Source organism: Aptenodytes patagonicus, chromosome 16, assembly GCF_965638725.1.
Source record: "Aptenodytes patagonicus chromosome 16, bAptPat1.pri.cur, whole genome shotgun sequence".
Classification (NCBI taxonomy): Eukaryota; Metazoa; Chordata; class Aves; order Sphenisciformes; family Spheniscidae; genus Aptenodytes; species Aptenodytes patagonicus.
The window spans coordinates 3,807,042-3,825,003 of record NC_134964.1 but is presented as its reverse complement, the minus strand read 5'-3'; the positions used below and the strand labels follow the sequence as shown (position 1 = coordinate 3,825,003).

General features: G+C 45.9%; 2 protein-coding genes across 3 annotated transcripts; both read left to right on the top strand.

The window, feature by feature from the left end:
• Positions 1 to 1,358: 1,358 nt before the first annotated feature.
• DDX5 (DEAD-box helicase 5) lies at positions 1,359 to 9,277 on the top strand. Of its 2 annotated transcripts, none has more exons than XM_076353989.1 (13): positions 1,359 to 1,475; positions 3,047 to 3,212; positions 3,348 to 3,444; positions 3,531 to 3,664; positions 3,787 to 3,852; positions 4,301 to 4,442; positions 4,521 to 4,681; positions 4,851 to 5,023; positions 5,211 to 5,321; positions 5,557 to 5,618; positions 5,697 to 5,756; positions 7,010 to 7,234; positions 7,820 to 9,277. In XM_076353989.1, the coding sequence occupies exons 1-13, from the start codon at positions 1,468 to 1,470 to the stop codon at positions 8,200 to 8,202; spliced, it is 1,788 nt and encodes a 595-aa protein (XP_076210104.1). In that variant the 5' UTR covers positions 1,359 to 1,467; the 3' UTR covers positions 8,203 to 9,277. The 2 variants fall into 2 exon arrangements, with proteins under 2 accessions (XP_076210104.1, XP_076210103.1); XM_076353988.1 differs by having other exon boundaries at positions 1,359 to 1,499.
• Positions 9,278 to 11,362: 2,085 nt separating this feature from the next.
• On the top strand, positions 11,363 to 17,271 carry POLG2 (DNA polymerase gamma 2, accessory subunit). Its single transcript, XM_076353647.1, has 8 exons — positions 11,363 to 11,917; positions 12,364 to 12,490; positions 12,639 to 12,744; positions 13,135 to 13,308; positions 14,346 to 14,486; positions 15,348 to 15,428; positions 16,053 to 16,153; positions 17,072 to 17,271. The coding sequence occupies exons 1-8, from the start codon at positions 11,374 to 11,376 to the stop codon at positions 17,235 to 17,237; spliced, it is 1,440 nt and encodes a 479-aa protein (XP_076209762.1). The 5' UTR covers positions 11,363 to 11,373; the 3' UTR covers positions 17,238 to 17,271.
• The last annotated feature ends 691 nt before the right edge of the window (positions 17,272 to 17,962 follow it).

The window sequence follows — 17,962 nt, the reverse complement described above, 5'->3', positions numbered from 1 at the left end:
ACGTTATTTTCGTCTCAGAAAAGCCTTAAAGTGCAGATGCTAGAAGGTGGGAGGATGTAAACGGAGAATGTTGTTATGACACTTCTCCTTCCTTATGCTGTTTTCATTTGCATTGGCCACTGCTTGAAACAGGTGGTCTGGCAATATGGCTGCTTATGTTTTTGCTCCAAGCTTCACCTTTTCTTTCGTGTGCTTAAAGCCTCAGGTAGCAAGACATTCAAGTTATTCTTTAAGCTGGCAAAGCGGGGCAGATAAACACCACAGTACCTGCTTCAGGTATTTGATGTTTATTATGTGTGTGCTTTCTGAACAGACCTGTCCTTCGGTGCGCTGCTGCACTTCTTGTAACCTTTGCTTTACTAGCCCTGCTGTGGAATTTGAAAAGATAAAAATGGTAACTGTTTCTCATCAGGTGTATTTAATATTTATAAAAGTGCCCGGGCGATGGGTAACAGTCTAAAAGCACTCTTCGATGTAGCATTTAACAATCTATCTGCTATGATGGATTATTTGTGCGCCCAGCCTGCTAACATCGTGAGGCTCTGCACATCTAACTCCTTCAGTCCCCCGGCAATCCCAGGCAGCCCTGTGGCTCAATCTACCGTTCCAAGCCACCGGTTTTTAGTCAAAACGCGGCAGATCCGCTTGAGCCTGGTTTTTCTCTGTCGGAGCGCTTCCAGGAGGTTTTTCACCAACAGTTCGTGCGACCGTACGTTATCTGTGAGGCTTTGAGCTCGGGGCACTTCACTGCGAGCGGCTGAGCTCCCTGGCTGCTCCGCCAGCTGCCGCCCAGCCCCAGCTCGCACCGAGCTGAAGCACGCTGCCTCACCGCTGCTCCTGCGCGCCAACTCGGAGCCGAGCGGCTCTCCGGGCAAACCGGGAGGCCGAGAGGCGTCGGGCTGCCCTTATCAAAGGCTGGCTGGGGGGAAATCCCCGTTCCCGCCTGGCCGAGGCCGGTTCGCGGCCCCCGGGCGCGCTGAGGGAGAGGCCTCAGCCAGGGGACGAGTCGGCGCCGCTAGGCCGCGGCCTGCCGCCTGTCGGGGGCTCTGCGCAGGCGCAGCCGCTCGCGCCCTTCCTTGCGTGGGCGGGGGGGGGGGAAGAGAGCACGGGCCCCTCCGGGCGGGGCGCTGCGGGCAGTGACGGCAGCGGAGGCCACGCCCCAAGGAGGAGGGGAACTTCCGCCCGCGAGCGCAGAAGCCGGTCAGTCGGCCGAGCCGCGGTCACGCCCACACGGGAGGGGGCGGGGATTCCGGCCAGCTCGGGCCGCTTGCATAACAGAGGGGGCGGGTTCTGCGCCTGCGTCACTAGCCGGTTCCCAGCAGCCCCCGCGGGCCCCCTTATATAGCCGGCACCCGGGCGGCGGGGCGCTCTACATTCGGTGGCCCCCGTCAGCGGCGCCGGATCCTGTCCTACCTTTCGCCAGCGCTTTAAGTGACCGGGATCGTCTCGCCCACCGCCACCATCGCCATGCCCGGGTATTCCAGCGACAGGGAGAGAGGGTGAGTCCGGGGGCCCGGCCGGCGCTAGCCGCCGCCAGCGTCCGGACTCTCAGACCGACTGTGGGGTTCTGGTGGTTGTTTTTCCGCCGTTTAAAATGGCGGCCAGTCGTGGGGGTTGGGCCCTGGAGCCCTTACCCTCAGCTCTTGCCGTCTCGAGGTCTCCGGATATTCGCGAGGGGAGGCCGGGGGAGGGGAACTGACTTTAGGAGCTCTTCGCGCCGGCGAGGGCGGCCGCTGGGCGTGGGTGGCTGTGCGGTCAGGGTCGGGGCTAGGTCCGTCCGCCTCAGCGCGGTCCCCGCCTGTGTGTGGCCGCTTACGAGGGGCGCGGGTGGGGTTTTCTTTTTTTTTTTTTTTTGGGGGGGGGGGGGGAAGTCGCCCCCCACCCCTCCGGGGACGTACCCCCGAGTCTGAACGGTCCACGCAGAGCTCGATTCCTCCCGCCCCCGCCAGTGGGGGTGGGCTGGGGAGCGGCGGGCTGGCTGGAGGTTTGTGGGTCAGTGGGTTGGCCGGGCGCTTCGTCGATGCCGAAGCCTCGGGGAGCTCTCGGTAGGGCGGTTCCCTTTTCCTCCCTTCCCCCTCGCTGGGGCCGGCGGCTCTAGCTGTCGCTGGCAGAAGCCGGCCGGCTCCCGCTTTGTGTTGTGTAAGCGGATGTTAATGGCCGGCCCCGCCATGCGGTGACTGAGGGGAAATCAAAATGCCGGCTGCTGCTGCCGCCTTTGTTCCTCCTCCTCCTCCTCCCCCCGCCCAGCTCAGACTCTAAAATGGCAGCGGCTGGAAAATGTGGCGTAGACAGAAATGAGAGACAAAGGAAACAGCGCTGGCAGGAAGCAGCGGCCGCTCAGCCCGGTCCCCTCTGGGAGCGCTGTGTTGTGCTGGGAAGGATCGCTCCCGGCGCCTGCCCGGCCAGAACGGGGAGCAGTCGGGGCGGGGGAGGGAGCCCCACGCTCGCATCCAGTTTAGCGGCCCTCGGCGCACGGCTCGGCGTTGCTTCGAGCTGCGCCTCGGGGCTGCCAGGACAGGCTTTCGAGATGAGCCTTTTCTGAACGGAGGGACCTAGCTTAAAACGCTAACGTAAAACGTGTGGCCTCACAAAACATCGTTATTGAGAGAAGCCTATCTTTTGGGATACAAGAAAACGGTTTACGGGAAAGCGATCCCAAGGTTTTGTAACTGCCCTTGCCCACTTTCTGCAGGCTGACACAATGGGAGTGTCACTTGGGTGGGAAACCATTTTGATTGTGGGGTAATACAAAGGTTTTAATGTCCTTACTTTGCCTATGTTGTAACTTGCTAATAGGCCTTTAAATTTCATTTTATGGAAACTGCAGAGAGATGTGTTACCTTAGCTTCTGAGTATGAGTTGTAGCTAGGCAGATTGTGGCATCTGCAACTTAAGTATGTTTTTTTGAGTTTCAGTATCCTGTAGGTGGGGTTTATAAATCTGAATTGTAAAGTTACAGGGTGGACCGCAGGGATAGTGGTTAAGTTGTATAAGAAGAGAACCAAAACATTTCTTTTGGATTCTATGTTACGATCTTCTTCTCTAGGTTTGGAGCCCCCCGTTTTGGAGGAAGTAGAGGTGGACCTCTCTCTGGGAAGAAATTTGGAAACCCTGGGGAAAAACTTACAAAAAAGAAATGGAATTTAGATGAGCTGCCCAAATTTGAGAAGAACTTCTATCAAGAACATCCTGATGTAGTTAGACGTACTGTGGTATGTACCCTATCCAACTCATGCGAAAGTAAACAAATCGGTGCAAACATGCTGAGGGTCTGGGGCCCAACAGGCATGGATGGGGTAACTTTGGTATCAAAGCTTATTTCCAATTACGGGATTTTTGCCTTGCAGCAAGAAGTTGAACAGTACAGATCAAGCAAAGAAGTCACAGTTAGGGGCCATAACTGTCCAAAACCGATTATAAACTTCTATGAAGCTAACTTTCCTGGTAAGTGAAGACTACCATACTGGTTGTTCTTCCAGGCCTGATTAAGACAAAGTCTTAAGTTAATAAATTTCAATTTTCTCTTCAAGCAAATGTTATGGAAGTAATTCAGAGGCAGAACTTCACTGAACCAACTGCTATTCAAGCACAAGGTTGGCCTGTTGCATTGAGTGGATTGGATATGGTTGGAGTGGCACAGACTGGATCAGGGAAAACGCTGTCTGTAAGTTTTGATTGTAGCCTGGAATACTGCTGGATTTCAGCAGTGAAAGTATGGCCTGGCTTAGTGCAGGCTGAACGCTTCTGGGAAGAGATTGTAATGAGACTTTTCTTTCCTCCAAACAGTACTTGTTGCCTGCTATTGTGCATATAAATCATCAGCCATTCCTGGAGCGAGGAGATGGACCTATTGTGAGTATTCTAAATGAAAGGGGATCTTAATTTGTAGAGAATGTGTTTGGGGTTTTTTTTACAGTCCAATTGTCCGTGCTCAGAGTGCACAGCTGTGTCGTGTTTCTCTGTGTGACTAAAGTGGTTCCATGTTTTGGTAGTTTCCCAAGAACATTCCATAAGCTCTGATTGGATTGTCCTTAAAATTGTACTGAAGAGGGCTAGATGTCCCATTTTGGAAATTGGTATCCCCTGGAAGCTAGTGACTTTCAGATACCTTGCCACACAGCATAGGTCAGTGTATGGTGGTAACCGAGATGCTGGGTAATTTAGTTTGCTGGTTTGGGCTGCTTAAATCCACTTTAGTCAGGCACTGGAGTGATATATGACAACCTTTCCATTTAAAACTAGTGTCAGACTAGAAGCTTCAAACAGGTATTGAACTAAAAGCTGGGCATCTTATTTCTAGTGTCTTGTGCTGGCACCAACTCGTGAACTGGCTCAACAAGTGCAGCAGGTAGCTGCTGAATATAGCAGAGCATGCCGTTTGAAGTCTACATGTATTTATGGAGGTGCTCCAAAGGGACCACAAATTCGTGACTTAGAAAGAGGTATGGATAAGCCTTGATGCATCTCTGTATGAGGCAATGTGAAAACTACTTCAGCTGACTTTACTGCTTTGTTTTTAGGTGTGGAAATCTGCATTGCAACACCTGGAAGACTTATAGACTTCTTAGAAGCTGGAAAGACCAATCTCAGGAGGTGTACTTACCTTGTCCTTGATGAAGCTGACAGGATGCTTGACATGGGATTTGAACCTCAGATCAGAAAAATTGTGGATCAGATAAGAGTGAGTATAAATCGTTCATGCATTTATCACTACTGCAGAAATGAATGCCACTATGCTCATTAAAGCAAAGGCAGTGTAGTTAACTTTTTCAGGCTTGTCTGGGTAGGTTTTTTTTTGTTGGACATTTGACTATATGTTGATCTTGTCCTGACCTAGTCTCCTTCTCCAGCCTGACAGGCAAACTCTGATGTGGAGTGCCACATGGCCAAAGGAAGTAAGGCAGCTGGCTGAAGACTTTTTGAAAGAATATGTACACATCAACATCGGTGCGTTAGAACTAAGTGCAAACCACAACATTCTTCAGATTGTGGATGTGTGTCATGATGTAGAGAAAGATGACAAGTAAGTAGTCAGTGGGGGCAAAGCATTCATTATGTTTTTTTAATGGTTAGTTTTAGTTTATGAACTGTGAAATGAAGTTGTCTTGATGGTTTCGGAGACCACTAAAAAAGTGAGAAATCAGGCTGGTAAAACTAAACTTGCGCAGTACAAATCAATCCCAGCTCTAACCATCATCTCTTCATAATAGGCTTATTCGTTTGATGGAAGAAATAATGAGTGAGAAGGAAAATAAAACAATTGTTTTTGTGGAAACCAAAAGACGGTGTGATGATCTTACCAGAAAAATGAGGAGAGATGGGTGAGTCCAATAGCTTGAACTTCAGTGAGCCACCCCAGTAGTCTTAGCGTGCTCTTGATTCTTCAGGAGTGACCGCTTAACTATGGTGTCAACTGTCAAATGCAGTGACACCAGGTGTCAGTTAAAATGCTAAAGCTAACTCTAGAAGCTGTTTGGAATTTGCCAGTAGCCCTATCTTTGACTGATTAAACTAGTCAAGGAATGGTCTGAGGTCAATCAAGTTCTGTATTTTCAGGTGGCCAGCAATGGGTATTCACGGTGATAAAAGTCAGCAGGAGCGGGACTGGGTTCTAAATGGTGAGCATTTCAGCAATTTCTACAAGCGCGTGTTCTGTGATACTTAATGAAGAAACTGACAGGTTGCTTGTGTTACAGAATTCAAACATGGAAAAGCACCAATCCTGATTGCTACAGATGTTGCATCCAGAGGTCTAGGTTAGTACAACTCGTAATGCCAGTTGCCCAAAGCTATTTAAAGAAAGTCTATTGCTTTCTTTAACCTCTGCATTTTTCTAAGTTTTCTTCACATAAAGGTGCAGTCTTTGTGGCAAGGCCTAGGCATGACAATCGGAGGACTCGAGGGGGATGGAGGACTAGTGGAAATGATCGGCTGGCTGCTTCCAGTCAAATAGAGAGGTGAAAGCTGAGAGCATTGTGTGCCAGTAATCTTCAAAAGGCAAAGATCATCCTTTAAACTACTACCCCATAAACTGTTCTCTCATGAAATAAGCAGTTTCATTCACAGTTCACTTTGCCCTGGTATTTCTCTTCTCTCCATGCTTTGCATGATTTGCCATGGTGCAGTACTGTTAGTTTTGTGCATACTGTCTGCTGTGATCTGTGGGTCTTTGAATTTCAGTGAGTTTGCTGAAATGTCGAAGAAAATAATTACAAACTTCAATGTTCAATGAAAATTTTTTTTCAACCATGAAATGGAGAGAGCAGCTTTAAAATGTACTAAGCCTTGTACAAATTGGTGAGTACTGGCACATGAAATCTGAGAAAAAGTCCACCTCTCACTTTAGCGAGTGGGGCAGGAAAGCAATGGCTTTTCAAATGCCTTTGAAAGTCGAAGTTCCTCCACCTATACATAGTCGTCATGTCGAGACCTGCCAGAGAGAGACACATTCTCAAGTGAACCCTGGCTTCTTGGAAGCGCTTGCCTAGACGAGACACAGTGCATAAAAACAACTTGGTGACTTTGGGGGGACAGGTATGTTTTTCTTGCAGCTGCGGTTCAAAGGTCTTGGCAAGACGAGCAGTGTGGCCCCTTTTTTTTTGAGCTTCTAATGAGTGTGTATGTGAAGGACCTTGTATGTTTTTACTCTAAGGTCCTCAAATGAGCACATGAAGAGGCTGCTGTGAGCTTTAGTGGCCCTACTGCAAGAAGCATTCAGATGTCACTTGATGATTTGTAAAGGGGACTCTTGAGTTGGGAATGACAAGCAAATGCATACTCCTTTATGGTAAGGTTTTGGATCACAGGGTGGGTGATGAGACGGGAACAGACGGAGTGTGCATAACTTTCTCTTCCACAATACTCATGCAGAAATGGATAATTCTAACACTGTTCTTTGCAGCCATTATTTCCTTTAAAGTACTATTGTCTAATGTTTTATCTTCAATTTGGCTGTTGTGGTGTGCAAAACTTTGTACCTTGCTTTTTGCCACACTGCAACACTTTACAGATGTGGAAGATGTGAAATTTGTCATCAATTATGACTACCCTAACTCCTCAGAGGACTATATCCACCGAATTGGACGAACTGCCCGCAGTACCAAAACAGGCACAGCATACACATTCTTTACTCCTAACAATATTAAGCAAGTAAATGACCTCATCTCTGTGCTTCGGGAGGCTAATCAAGCCATCAACCCCAAATTGCTTCAGTTGATTGAAGACAGAGGTTCAGGTAAGTACTGCTCTCAACCACAGTGCGTAGCTTTCCTCTCGGAACAAAAATGGAAGCTCAAATCCCACCTCCAATCTCTCTCCAAAATGGATGTGGAAGGTGGTTTAGCCACCAGTTGTGGTGACTTGAAAAGGTATTTATTAACACCAATAACAACACCCTCTCCCCCTGAATGCTCTACACTCACATTGTGGCGCACCTATGGCTAGTGCTGGCCAAAGATGCACTTCTGAGTATTTGCTCTGAAAGGAAACACTTCAGGGCTCAGTTTTGTGGCCTTTTCTCATATGGCTGGGAAGGATGGATGCAAGTGTCCTATTGGCAAGATGAAAATGACTTTTTCCCTTGATGCTGCCACTTGTGTCACAGGGGAGTGTATGTGACTCTCCTCATAGGTTAGACAGCTTTGTCTATCAAAATAGTCTTCATCCATGTAGTAAAAGGCTAACTGGAGACTCTAGTTAGATGAAGACTGCCCAGCAGGGCAAACCTAGTAAATGAGCTGAACTAATTTGGTGGTATGTAAAATGCAGCCTTTATGATATATATATATATATATAACTATGTCTTGTCTTTTTTTGATAGGTCGTTCCCGAGGTGATCGACGTGACAGATATTCTGCGGGCAAAAGGGGTGGATTTAGTAGTTTTAGAGAGAGGGAGAACTTTGAGAGAAACTATGGTGCACTAGGAAAGAGAGACTTCGGAGCAAAAACTCAAAATGGGGCCTACAGTGCCCAAAGTTTCAGTAATGGAACTCCTTTTGGAAATGGTTTTGCAGCTGCAGGCATGCAAGCTGGCTTCAGGGCTGGTAACCCTGCGGGAGCTTACCAGAATGGCTATGATCAGCAGTATGGAAGTAATATTGCAAATATGCACAATGGCATGAACCAACAGCAGTATGCGTATCCTGCCACTGGTGCTGCTCCTATGATAGGTTACCCAATGCCGACAAGTTATTCTCAATAACTTAGTGTATTTAAATGTCTCAGTTTTTCATAATTGCTCTTTATATTGTGTGTTATCAAAACAGGATAGTTATTTAAGAAATGGGAAATGCAGAAATGACTGCAGTGCAGCAGTAATTATGGTGCACTTTTTCGCTATTTAAGTTGAATATTTCTCTACATTCCTGAAACAATTTTTAGTTTTTTGTACTAGAAAATGCAGACAGTGTTTTCAAAGTAAATGTACAGTGATTTGAAATACAGTAACAGAAGGCAGTGCATGGCCTTCCAATAAAGATATTTGAAGATCGAATTTTCTTTCAGATGGCGATTTTCTCAACATGTGCACAACTTTACATTAATGGAATGTCAAATGTTTTTATATTAAATTCTAGAAAGGTTTCTCAACTGTGTCTGATTAAACATTTAAGCTTCTACAAAAAAACAGCCTTGCCTTGATTGGGCTAGATTGCTTAGCATGGCAGGCTCTGCTTCGATGGGGAAGAAAACTAAAGCTGGCTTCTAAGTAACTGTTGGAAACAGTGCTCTTCCTTGTCTCGCTAGCGTAGGGCCAGTTTTTGGAAGAGATCCACTGGAGTAATGGTATAGCTAAAAGTCTTGCTAACCAAAACTCTGCAGTGGTGTTGCTAATGAGCTGCTACAAGCGTAGGAAGCTTTTGCAGCACCGTAACTGTCGCCTTCGCGCGAGCGTATGTGCAGACTAGGCTTGAGTCTAATGTATCTACAGCTGTCAGGCCTTGTGAGTTAGCATGCAGGCTTACTATGAGCTTCAGAGAAATGGGAAGATCTTAGTATTAAAACTTCAAATTATACTTAAACTGGATTGAGCGGTGATTTCTTTATGGAAGTGTGGGGGGAGGGAAGTGGGCTGTTGATCCATGAACATACTTCATGGATATTTTTTTTTTCCAAGACTTGTAGTACATGCAAATGACTGTAATCTCAAAGCACTGCCCGTGCTGAGCAAAGCAACAGCATTTCCTTGACGACGAGCATAGCTGGTGTAATACTTGATCCTGGGGTTAAAGTACTTAATGCTTTCAAGTACAGTATATTAAAATTCCAGTTAACACTGACTTTCAGTTCCTTCCTCTTGTTTATTAGTAACAATTAGTTTCAAGTTTAACAATGCTTAACTACAGCTTAATGTATTAAAGGTTCAATCTGGCTGCAAGAATCAAGGCAAGATTCTATCTAGATTATTTTGAACCCAAGTCAGACTATTTCTTTTACACTCTAGATCTTTTTGCTAGTCTGTGCTTAGCTCTTGGTGATTGTTTTCCTCTGAGGCTCAGCTTCTGATGTTCTTTAACCACAGCCTAATCTGCCTTTTAGTTATGTATTTCTGCCTTTTCTGTGGAGTTCTATCAGTTGGCACTTTGTGATCATTCACTGTTGCTGTGAGAACTTCACCTGGAGTCCTGAAATACTACCGCACTTGTGTCTGAAACTGTAGTTGGCAATGCGGAGAGCCTTTTTAATTGGCCTTGCAACATTCCCCTTGCCCAGTGCTGTCAGTGTTGAAGACAAGGAAGTAGATGGTTATTTATCTTTGAAATATGCTAATTGCTAAGTTTCCAGGTTAGTTGCCTGAAACAAAATGCATGGAAAGCTTTTTTGTTTTAAAAACTTCATACTAAAAAGGTGTATGTAGAAAACTTGTAGCCTGTGAATTAAAATTGACAGGCTGGGGTCTTCAGAGGTGATGCAAAGAACAAATAGCCTCTTTTTCCCTTTAAATGGGAGGTGGCACCAGCCAGATTTGTTAAAGTGAAACCCAGATAGGTGTTTGCAAGTCATACTGGCTGAAAATGTGCTTTGGAAACTTAAATCAGGAAATAATGGGAGGAGATGTACCTTGGGCCTCTTCAGTACAGGTTTTTCAAGGTTGTAGCTTCTTGGTGGAGTTAAGTGTAATTATGTGGCCAAATCGGCTACCTTTAGAAGCTGAAGTAATTTTAAACTTAGACTTGCTTCTAGACATGTGAGGTGGATTACTGGAGTGCTATTTCTGAGATTATTCTTTTTTTTTTGGTTAGATTTTTTAACGAGTAAGTTGCAACTCTCTCTCAAAAAAAAGACCATGTCTTGAATAAGTAATACATGCCAGTAAGGTGGGCACTCCTCAACATTTGCACATAAAATGATGAAAAGTGAGCTCTACTAAATAGCTTTGACAGTATTATCAGAGAGTCTCTCTGGTAGAATTGAGCTCATGGCAAATCTGCTTTAGAAATAAAGTTGTAACTTGCAGCACTCTTGCACCTAGGAGTAGCAACTCCTCCAGCTGACCCAGTGGCCTACTAACACGTTGCCTTTTTCAATTCTCGGTCTGTCCCTCCGGCCTGTGGGACGGGGTTGTGAAGCAAAGAACCAATGCTGAGACGATTCCACCTCACTGGGATTTAACACGCATGAATTTTTCACTACGGCCAGCTCGCGGGACGGTTTCTCCTCTCTTAAGCTCCACCTTCTGGCACTGGTAGAAAACGGTGACTGAGCACGTATGGAAATTTCCACTGCTCTGCTGCTTGGCTCCTCTGCCACCTGCGAACTCGAGCAGAGGTGCCTCCGCCCGCCCTGCCAGCAGAAGGTGCTGCGGCAACACGTTACCTTGAACTCTGCCTTTATGTTGCTTCAGGCCATACAGAGCAACGTACAGCTGCCCTGATGAGATCTGTGCGGGCTGTTCCCCTAGAATTCTTCCTGTGCAGCTGTAATGCGTTCCCAAGACGGCGAAGGGTAGGGTCTTCCCGCCCCTCTAGCCCACAGACTCGCGCTCCTGCCAGGGAGCTCCGGGCTGCCGTGCCCGAGAGGGGAAGGCCAGACGCTACCTCCTGACGCATGCAGCCTCAGCCGCGGGAAGGCCGGGGTCCCTCCCGGCTGCCGCGGCCGTGGGTGGGCTGACGGGCGCGAACTACCGGCGGGAGCCGGGCCCGCGGCCGCCTCCGGAGAGGAAACGGGGGCGGGGAGTGAAGCGCCTCGCCTGGGCGGCCCGGCCGCGGCGTGCCAGCGCGCATGCGCGGGCGCCGTGTCTCCCCTCGCTCCTGACGGGCCGCGCGCCAGCTCCGCTTCCTGCGCGCCCGGGACGTGGCGCATGCGCAGTGCCCGCTCGCTCCGTCCGTCCGTCCGTGTCCCCCCCCCACCATGAGGGAGGAGGGAGGCGAGGAAGATGGCGCTGGGCTGCCGCCAAGGGGGCCGGTGGTGCGGCCGCGCTCCCTTGGGGCGGCCCGTGCTGAGGCGGCGGCCGCCCGCCGCGCGGGTCGCGGAGGGGGTGGAGGCCGGGTCCCCGGCGCGGCCCTACGCGGCGGCCGGCGGCGGTGAGGCGGCGAGCGGGGAGGAGCTGCTCGAGGTGTGCTGGCGGCGGCACTTCCTGCGGGGCGGCGCAGAGCCGCGGCCGGCGCTGCCCTGGCGCGCCTACCTCAGCGGCTGCCACCCGGGCTTCGGGCCGCTGGGCGTGGCGCTGCGGGGCAACCTGGCGGCCCAGTGGTGGGACTCGGCGCTGGCGTTCCGGGAGCAGGTGTTCGCGGTGGACGCCCCGCTCCACGGCCCGCCCGCCGCCGGCGCTCCGCGGGCCGGGCAGGGCCTCCGGCTGGTGCACTCGGAGACGCTGCGCGAAGCCCTCCAGGGCAGGGGCTGTAGCCGGGAGCCGGGCGGTCCGTCTCTGGAAGAAGTGCTGGGGGCCGCGGGGATGCTTCGTGAGAGCCTGCTTCCCGGTAGGTCCCGCGTCCGTCGCCGCGGGGGTGAGGCGGGTCTCTGGAGAGCGCTGGACAGCCTGGACGCCTGCTCGCGTTTTTCTTGCTGGGAGCGAAGCAGCTGCGCTTAAGGGAATTTTCCAGTTGTGTTCGAGCGCTGGGAAAGTTTCACCTGCATGCTGTGAGCTTGCGTCCTTTTCAAGGACCTGAGCAGCACGAATGCCGGAGTGCACGTTGGATGCTTTCCCTTGTAGTTAGGGGAAAGGCACGTTACAATCGCAGTTGCCAAAGTACTGGGAGGAACCAGGCTACAGACTGCTGGGCAGTCTCTGCAAAACAACGTTAGTGGGACTAACTAAGCATGTAAACAGCATGTGTTTCACGTGTCCTACGTTCACTCTCGGTAGAATTAAAAATTTAAAACTCTTCCTGTGGCTACTAAAATTAGCGATTTGTCTTTTTGACAGGTGCTTTGGCGCAATATGTTAGCTGCATAGAATTGGTGAACAAAAGACTGCCTTGTGGCCTTGCTCAAATTGGAGTGTGCTTTCATTCTCTTCCAGAAAGTGAACAGCTCAACAGAAGCTTTAGAAGGTACAGTAATAGAGGGGTTAATCCCTTTTCATACTTAAAGCAACTGTTTGCACTTGTTTCGCTTTTGGATTACTTTTGAACACCGTGTCTTGCTTTTTCCCTGTTATTTTTGAAGGCGTTAACTTGCTGACCTTGCTATTGTTTAAAGAATAGGCGAAAGGACCACGTCTTTGCTTGCATGGTTTAGCTCTCCCAGAACTGCAGGACAGTGGCTCGATTACTGGTTACGCCAGAGACTCCAATGGTGGAGAAAGGTAACAGCAGCGAACCCGTGGGAAATCTCGGCCTGCTCCTTTATATCTCAGAGAGGGGGGGGAATCGACACCCTGATCGGTTTTATGGCGTTATATCGCTTGCCTATTCTTGTCACTGAAATACATGTATTTCTTGTGAGAAACCAAAAAACTATTTAAGTTTGTGACAAGTAGTGAAGTAGTTTACAACATGACTTGCAGGAAGGCAAATGTTTGGTGTTTGTAGTTGATTTGAGATCAAAATGCTGTAAAACAGTAAAGAGACTTGGGCTGTAATTCATAAAAATCTTTTGCTGGAAATCATAGACTTCAGCTTGCATTACATACTTGTTTTTTGTAGCTAATACAGCACGCACAGTAGTGATCACCTCTTACATCTTTAATTTTCAGTTTGCAGTAGGCCCATCTAACTTCAGCAGCAGTGACTTTCAGGATGAAGAAGGAAGAAGAGGATTTAACTTACATTACAGCTTTCCTTGGGGGACAGAAACAATAGAAACACTGAAGAACCTTGGTGATACCGAACTGTTACAGATGTATCCAGGAGATAGTTCAAAATTATTTGTAAGCTTTACTACATTAAAAACCTTTTTTGATAAAGATGATAACGTCTGAGAGAAACGGTTTCTTTGCTGGCCCAGTTGCTTAGCACGTGACTGTCTCTTTATTTTGTTGTAAAAGCAGTACAATTGATACTCTGCAGTCAGTCCTTCATTTCCAAAAGCAGATAAAATACTGTTGTTTGGTTGGTTTTTCTTTTTGCAAGGAGTTAATTCTTTGAAATTAGAAATTATCTATATTGACAAGAGAGCTGTTGTCAGCTGCATAGCCTTTATCTGTGAGTAGATGTCTGTGTTTTGCAGTGTTAAGTTCGCATCAAAAAGAACCTGTAAATGTTTTTTCTTTCTGTACTTGTCCAGTTCTATATATGTAGGAGTATATATGGGTTAATGGATTAGAAACACTGCAAATGGCTTTGTAGAAGCTACCACACTCAGAAGGGGGAATGGACCAGAGGGAAACCTTTCCGCTGAATATACTGGTGAGGGACAAACTTCTAGCGAATGGCAACGTTTGAAATGTCGGGCTGAACAGATAAAATAAGAGTAACTTAGTATTTTACCAGTAAATTGCAACCTTTAGCTTCTTGTGACAGTCCTGTCTGTCTCTCCTGGTTTTGCAGCTTATTTCTATACAGAAGGCAGAAGACTGTAATGTAACCTACAAAACTGTGGGTTACGCAGTGATTTCTCAGAATGTGGGGACATATCCTTGTGGTCACTTGGAAGTAATCTACAAACCTCCAAAAGAAAATGCAGAGTTTCAAGTGTATTGGCTGTAGATTTAAATTTATGATCAGAGAGGCAGGACAATAAATAAATCCCATCCTGCTCTGATCTGCTTTCCCCAGTGTTACAATCTTACCTAGTTAAGGTTACACTTTTAAGATCGCTGGTAACTTTTTAAAATATATGTCTGATTGTATTTTAAATGTAGTAAGGGTGCTTGAGCTCAATGCCTCATTATACATTTGAAGTAAACAAAAGGCCCTTTGAGACAGTATTTGAGGTATCCCTTTGTGGCTTTTTTTTTCTCTTCAGGGCCGAGATGGAAGGAAGAATGTTATTCCTCATGTTCTATCTGTGAGTGGAAATCTGGACCGAGGAGCATTAGCGTATCTCTTTGATTCTCTACAGCTAGCTGAGAATCCATTAACAAAAAAGAAAAATTCACAGAGAAAGGTAACTTTTTGTAGAAAGTGTAAGGAAGAATGGATGATGGAAGGCAGGGGCAGGTCTTAAGTACAAAACCCACAGACAATGTGGTAAATTCAAGGATGGAAACATCTCCCTTTTCCTCACCTCCGTCCTCTGTTCCCTTCCCCAGCAGGTGCAGACAGAATGCTTTTCACTGGTAGCAGTAGGCGGCCCCGTGGGACTGCCTCTGCAGTCCTTTTCACCCACATAAGCAATTTTTCTCTCCTTCTGAGGTCACCTTTCCTGTTTTACCTTCTTTCCCTCTGATGAGAAGGCAGGCTCTTGCCATGCAAGTGATGAAGGAGTTAAGAGGAATTGGAACGTATCTGCTGTGCAGGGGAAAGAGGAGTTTGTCTCTTCCAGCAGCATTTGAAGGTTGCTGAGAAGGGTAGAAGAAGTGGGTTGCAGGTGGTAGTGGGGTATTTCCCCAAGGACCATCATTATTCTCACTTTCACCCTGGTTTTCTGGAGTTAGAGTGCCAGCTTTCAGACAGCACTCGTTAATCAAACAGCTGTTTGGTAACAGGCAGTAGAGTGGAGGGTAACTGCTGGGCTGTCTCCGATCACTCTGGCTCCACTGAAGATGATGGAGCTCTGCCAACAAAACTTTGACTCTTTTCTGGGGCTCAGCCGAAACGGAGTAATTTCTGCCACACTAACCTAGCTGGCATGTCTGCTAGCTATGTAAAATACAGCTTGCTTCTAATTCAGGATTTTGTGCTATGAGAAAACTTCTGCATGTTTAGAACATTAATTTCAGTGAAAAAAATTTAATATTTCCTATGTCTGTTTAGAATTTCACACTAAATACATGTAGTAATCCATTGCTTTTTGTAAAATTATCAGGTACTTAAGCTTCATCCTTGTTTAGCACCTCTTAAAGTGGCCTTGGATGTAGGAAAAGGTCCAACAACAGAGCTGAGACAGGTATGTTGTAAGAAAGTATTTTAATTTTGAGCATTGACTTCCCATGTAACCTTCTGTTACAATTCAGACGCTGTTTACATTGAGGAAATCGTGCTGCTGCTTCGATTCTCGGAGATTCATGGTTGTACAGATTTTACAGTGTCGTACAGATTTTTACTACACTATGCAGTTTGTGAGTCACAGCCAAAGGAGTACACTGCAGGCAGACAGTGGGTAGTAGATGCCTTCCTCGTGTTAATACACAGCTTTTAGTACTATTAATAGAGTTTATATTTGTTCCATGCAAAATTAAGGAAAATAACACAATCCCTCTCAGTTTCTTAATCTTTCAGAATTATCTTAACGCATGGGTCACATCTTCAGAAGGATTTTTAAAAAATTTTTATTTAAGTCAGTCATTAAGCCAGTCCCCACAGAAGGGAGGAAACTTACACTGGCATGTTTTTAAATAGAAATGGAGATTTCATTGCCAGGCTGCTTTCTACTTTGAGATTATTTCAGCCAGAAAATTAACACCAGCTAGGAATGCTAATACCACGCGTACTAGAGTTTTAATGGTTTCCTTGTATAGGATTTCAAACCCTCAAAGTCTGTCTTTTAATTTTTGTTTTTAAATAAACACAGGTTTGTCAAGGATTGTTCAATGAACTGTCAGAAAATAGAATTTCTGTATGGCCGGGTTATCTTGAAACCATGCAGGTATCTCTGGAACAGCTTTATACAAAGTAAGGAGAAACAGTCTTTTGTAAATTAAACTATGAAGGTGAAAGATGACTTTCTGTGGACTAGCGAAAATATGCCTGTTTTCAGTAAGAAGTCATCGAGTGCAGTAACCACATGACTGAAGGCATGTATCCTGAACTATAAACTTGGATTCAGTTAGTTTTATTACAAAGAGCAATGTCGGATAGTTCAGTTTTAAAATTAAGTGAAGTATAAGCCTTTCATGTGTTGTTGTTTCTCTGGAACTGTGAAATGCCTTTTAGAGACTCCTATTGAAAATAAATTTCTTAGGATGAGTCACAAGCTCACAGAACTGTTGCCCACCCTCACCCCCCATTTTTGCATCTCCACTGGTTCTGTGTTTCATTCTTAAGTACTATTTTAAATAGCACACTGTGTCTAGTCTTGAACTTAAAGTTCTTCCAAGTCTGGAACCATTACCATTAGTGTATGTGATGGAATTATTTCTGCAGATAAAAACTACTATTCCAGTTGAGGGCTTCATATATGATTTGTTGATCAGGAGTGAATTTTGAGCATATCGCTGCTCACGTCAATGGATCTTGAGCACATTGATGAATATTTTTTCCCGAGAGAAAATAAATATGACTATTTGTTCTGTGCAGTAGTCTTCAAAATAAGTCTGGCTATTAAATAACAGAAGAAAGATATATTCTGCTTCTATAAAAATAGTCTTGTAATAGATCACCAAATAACATTCTTTTCACGTACTAAAGTAAATAATTTAAAGAAATGTAATCGGGAAGGCAAGGAATGGCAATAAGAAGACAGGTGTCTTCACACTGGACTTCGTGCAGTATAGCAAAAATAAATATTTACAGCTTATGGTCATTTGTACATAACTTATCTGAATTTTTCATACACCAAAAGCAGTAACAGGTGTGCTCTTTTCTTTGCAGGTACGATGAGATGAGTGTTCTCTTCACCGTCTTGATAACTGATGCCACTCTAGAGAATGGAGTGGTCCAGCTGAGAAGCAGAGACACCACCATGAAGGAAATGATGCACATTTCTAGGCTGAAGGACTTTTTAACTAAGTACGTAACATCAGCCAAAAATGTGTAAACTTAAATTCGTTGAATAAAAGGAATTTCTTAAACATCTGTGCCTGAACTGACTTCTATGGTGTCACGGACTCAGTGGTTTCTCTGCAAATAGTTCTGCTAAAACTTGGTGGTGCATCTGTTTTCTGTCAAATCTAGACCATCTAGGTCTTCCAGGTCACCTTGAAAAGAGGGAAGAGACAAACTTGTCCCTCGTTAGCAGGGCTAATCATATTCTCTCTCATGTCTTCAGTTTTACTATCTTATTGAAAATACTCCATCCTAACCTAAAAATTCATTTCATCTGTGTATTGCTGACACAATTATGGTCTCTGCTGGAAAATGGTATTTTATATAAAAGACTTTAAAATCTTAAATGTTTTAATAACATCAGTAAGTATCTTTGTACTATCTGTAGGAATGTATTTTAATCACATGGCCTCAGTTCTTCAACATTTAAGCTACTTCATCTTGCACTTGATAAACATAAAAATCAGAAATACATTATCAAGAGTAACAGAGGAAATAGAAGAAATAAATTGTAAACAGTTTTTGACAAGCATTTTTGTGGACAAAAAAAAGTCTACATAGAAAATGATGGAAAAAGACTAACATGTGATCGCATTTATCTTATACCTAAGTATTGTAGTCAAAATCAGATACCAGAGTTTGCATAGATACAAAATGGAGTGATTCTGATCGTCTGTAGGTTTACTATGTGTGTACAGCTTGTTAAGTCACTGTATG

Coding starts and splice junctions, on each gene's coding strand:
- DDX5 (XM_076353988.1), top strand. CDS start 1,468: ATGCCCGGGTATTCCAGCGACAGGGAGAGAGG. Junction 4,443..4,520: donor AATTCGTGACTTAGAAAGAG/GTATGGATAAGC, acceptor CTTTGTTTTTAG/GTGTGGAAATCTGCATTGCA. Junction 5,619..5,696: donor GCGGGACTGGGTTCTAAATG/GTGAGCATTTCA, acceptor CTTGTGTTACAG/AATTCAAACATGGAAAAGCA.
- POLG2 (XM_076353647.1), top strand. CDS start 11,374: ATGGCGCTGGGCTGCCGCCAAGGGGGCCGGTGGTGCGGCCGCGCTCCC. Junction 12,745..13,134: donor GACTCCAATGGTGGAGAAAG/GTAACAGCAGCG, acceptor TTTAATTTTCAG/TTTGCAGTAGGCCCATCTAA. Junction 16,154..17,071: donor CTGGAACAGCTTTATACAAA/GTAAGGAGAAAC, acceptor TTTTCTTTGCAG/GTACGATGAGATGAGTGTTC.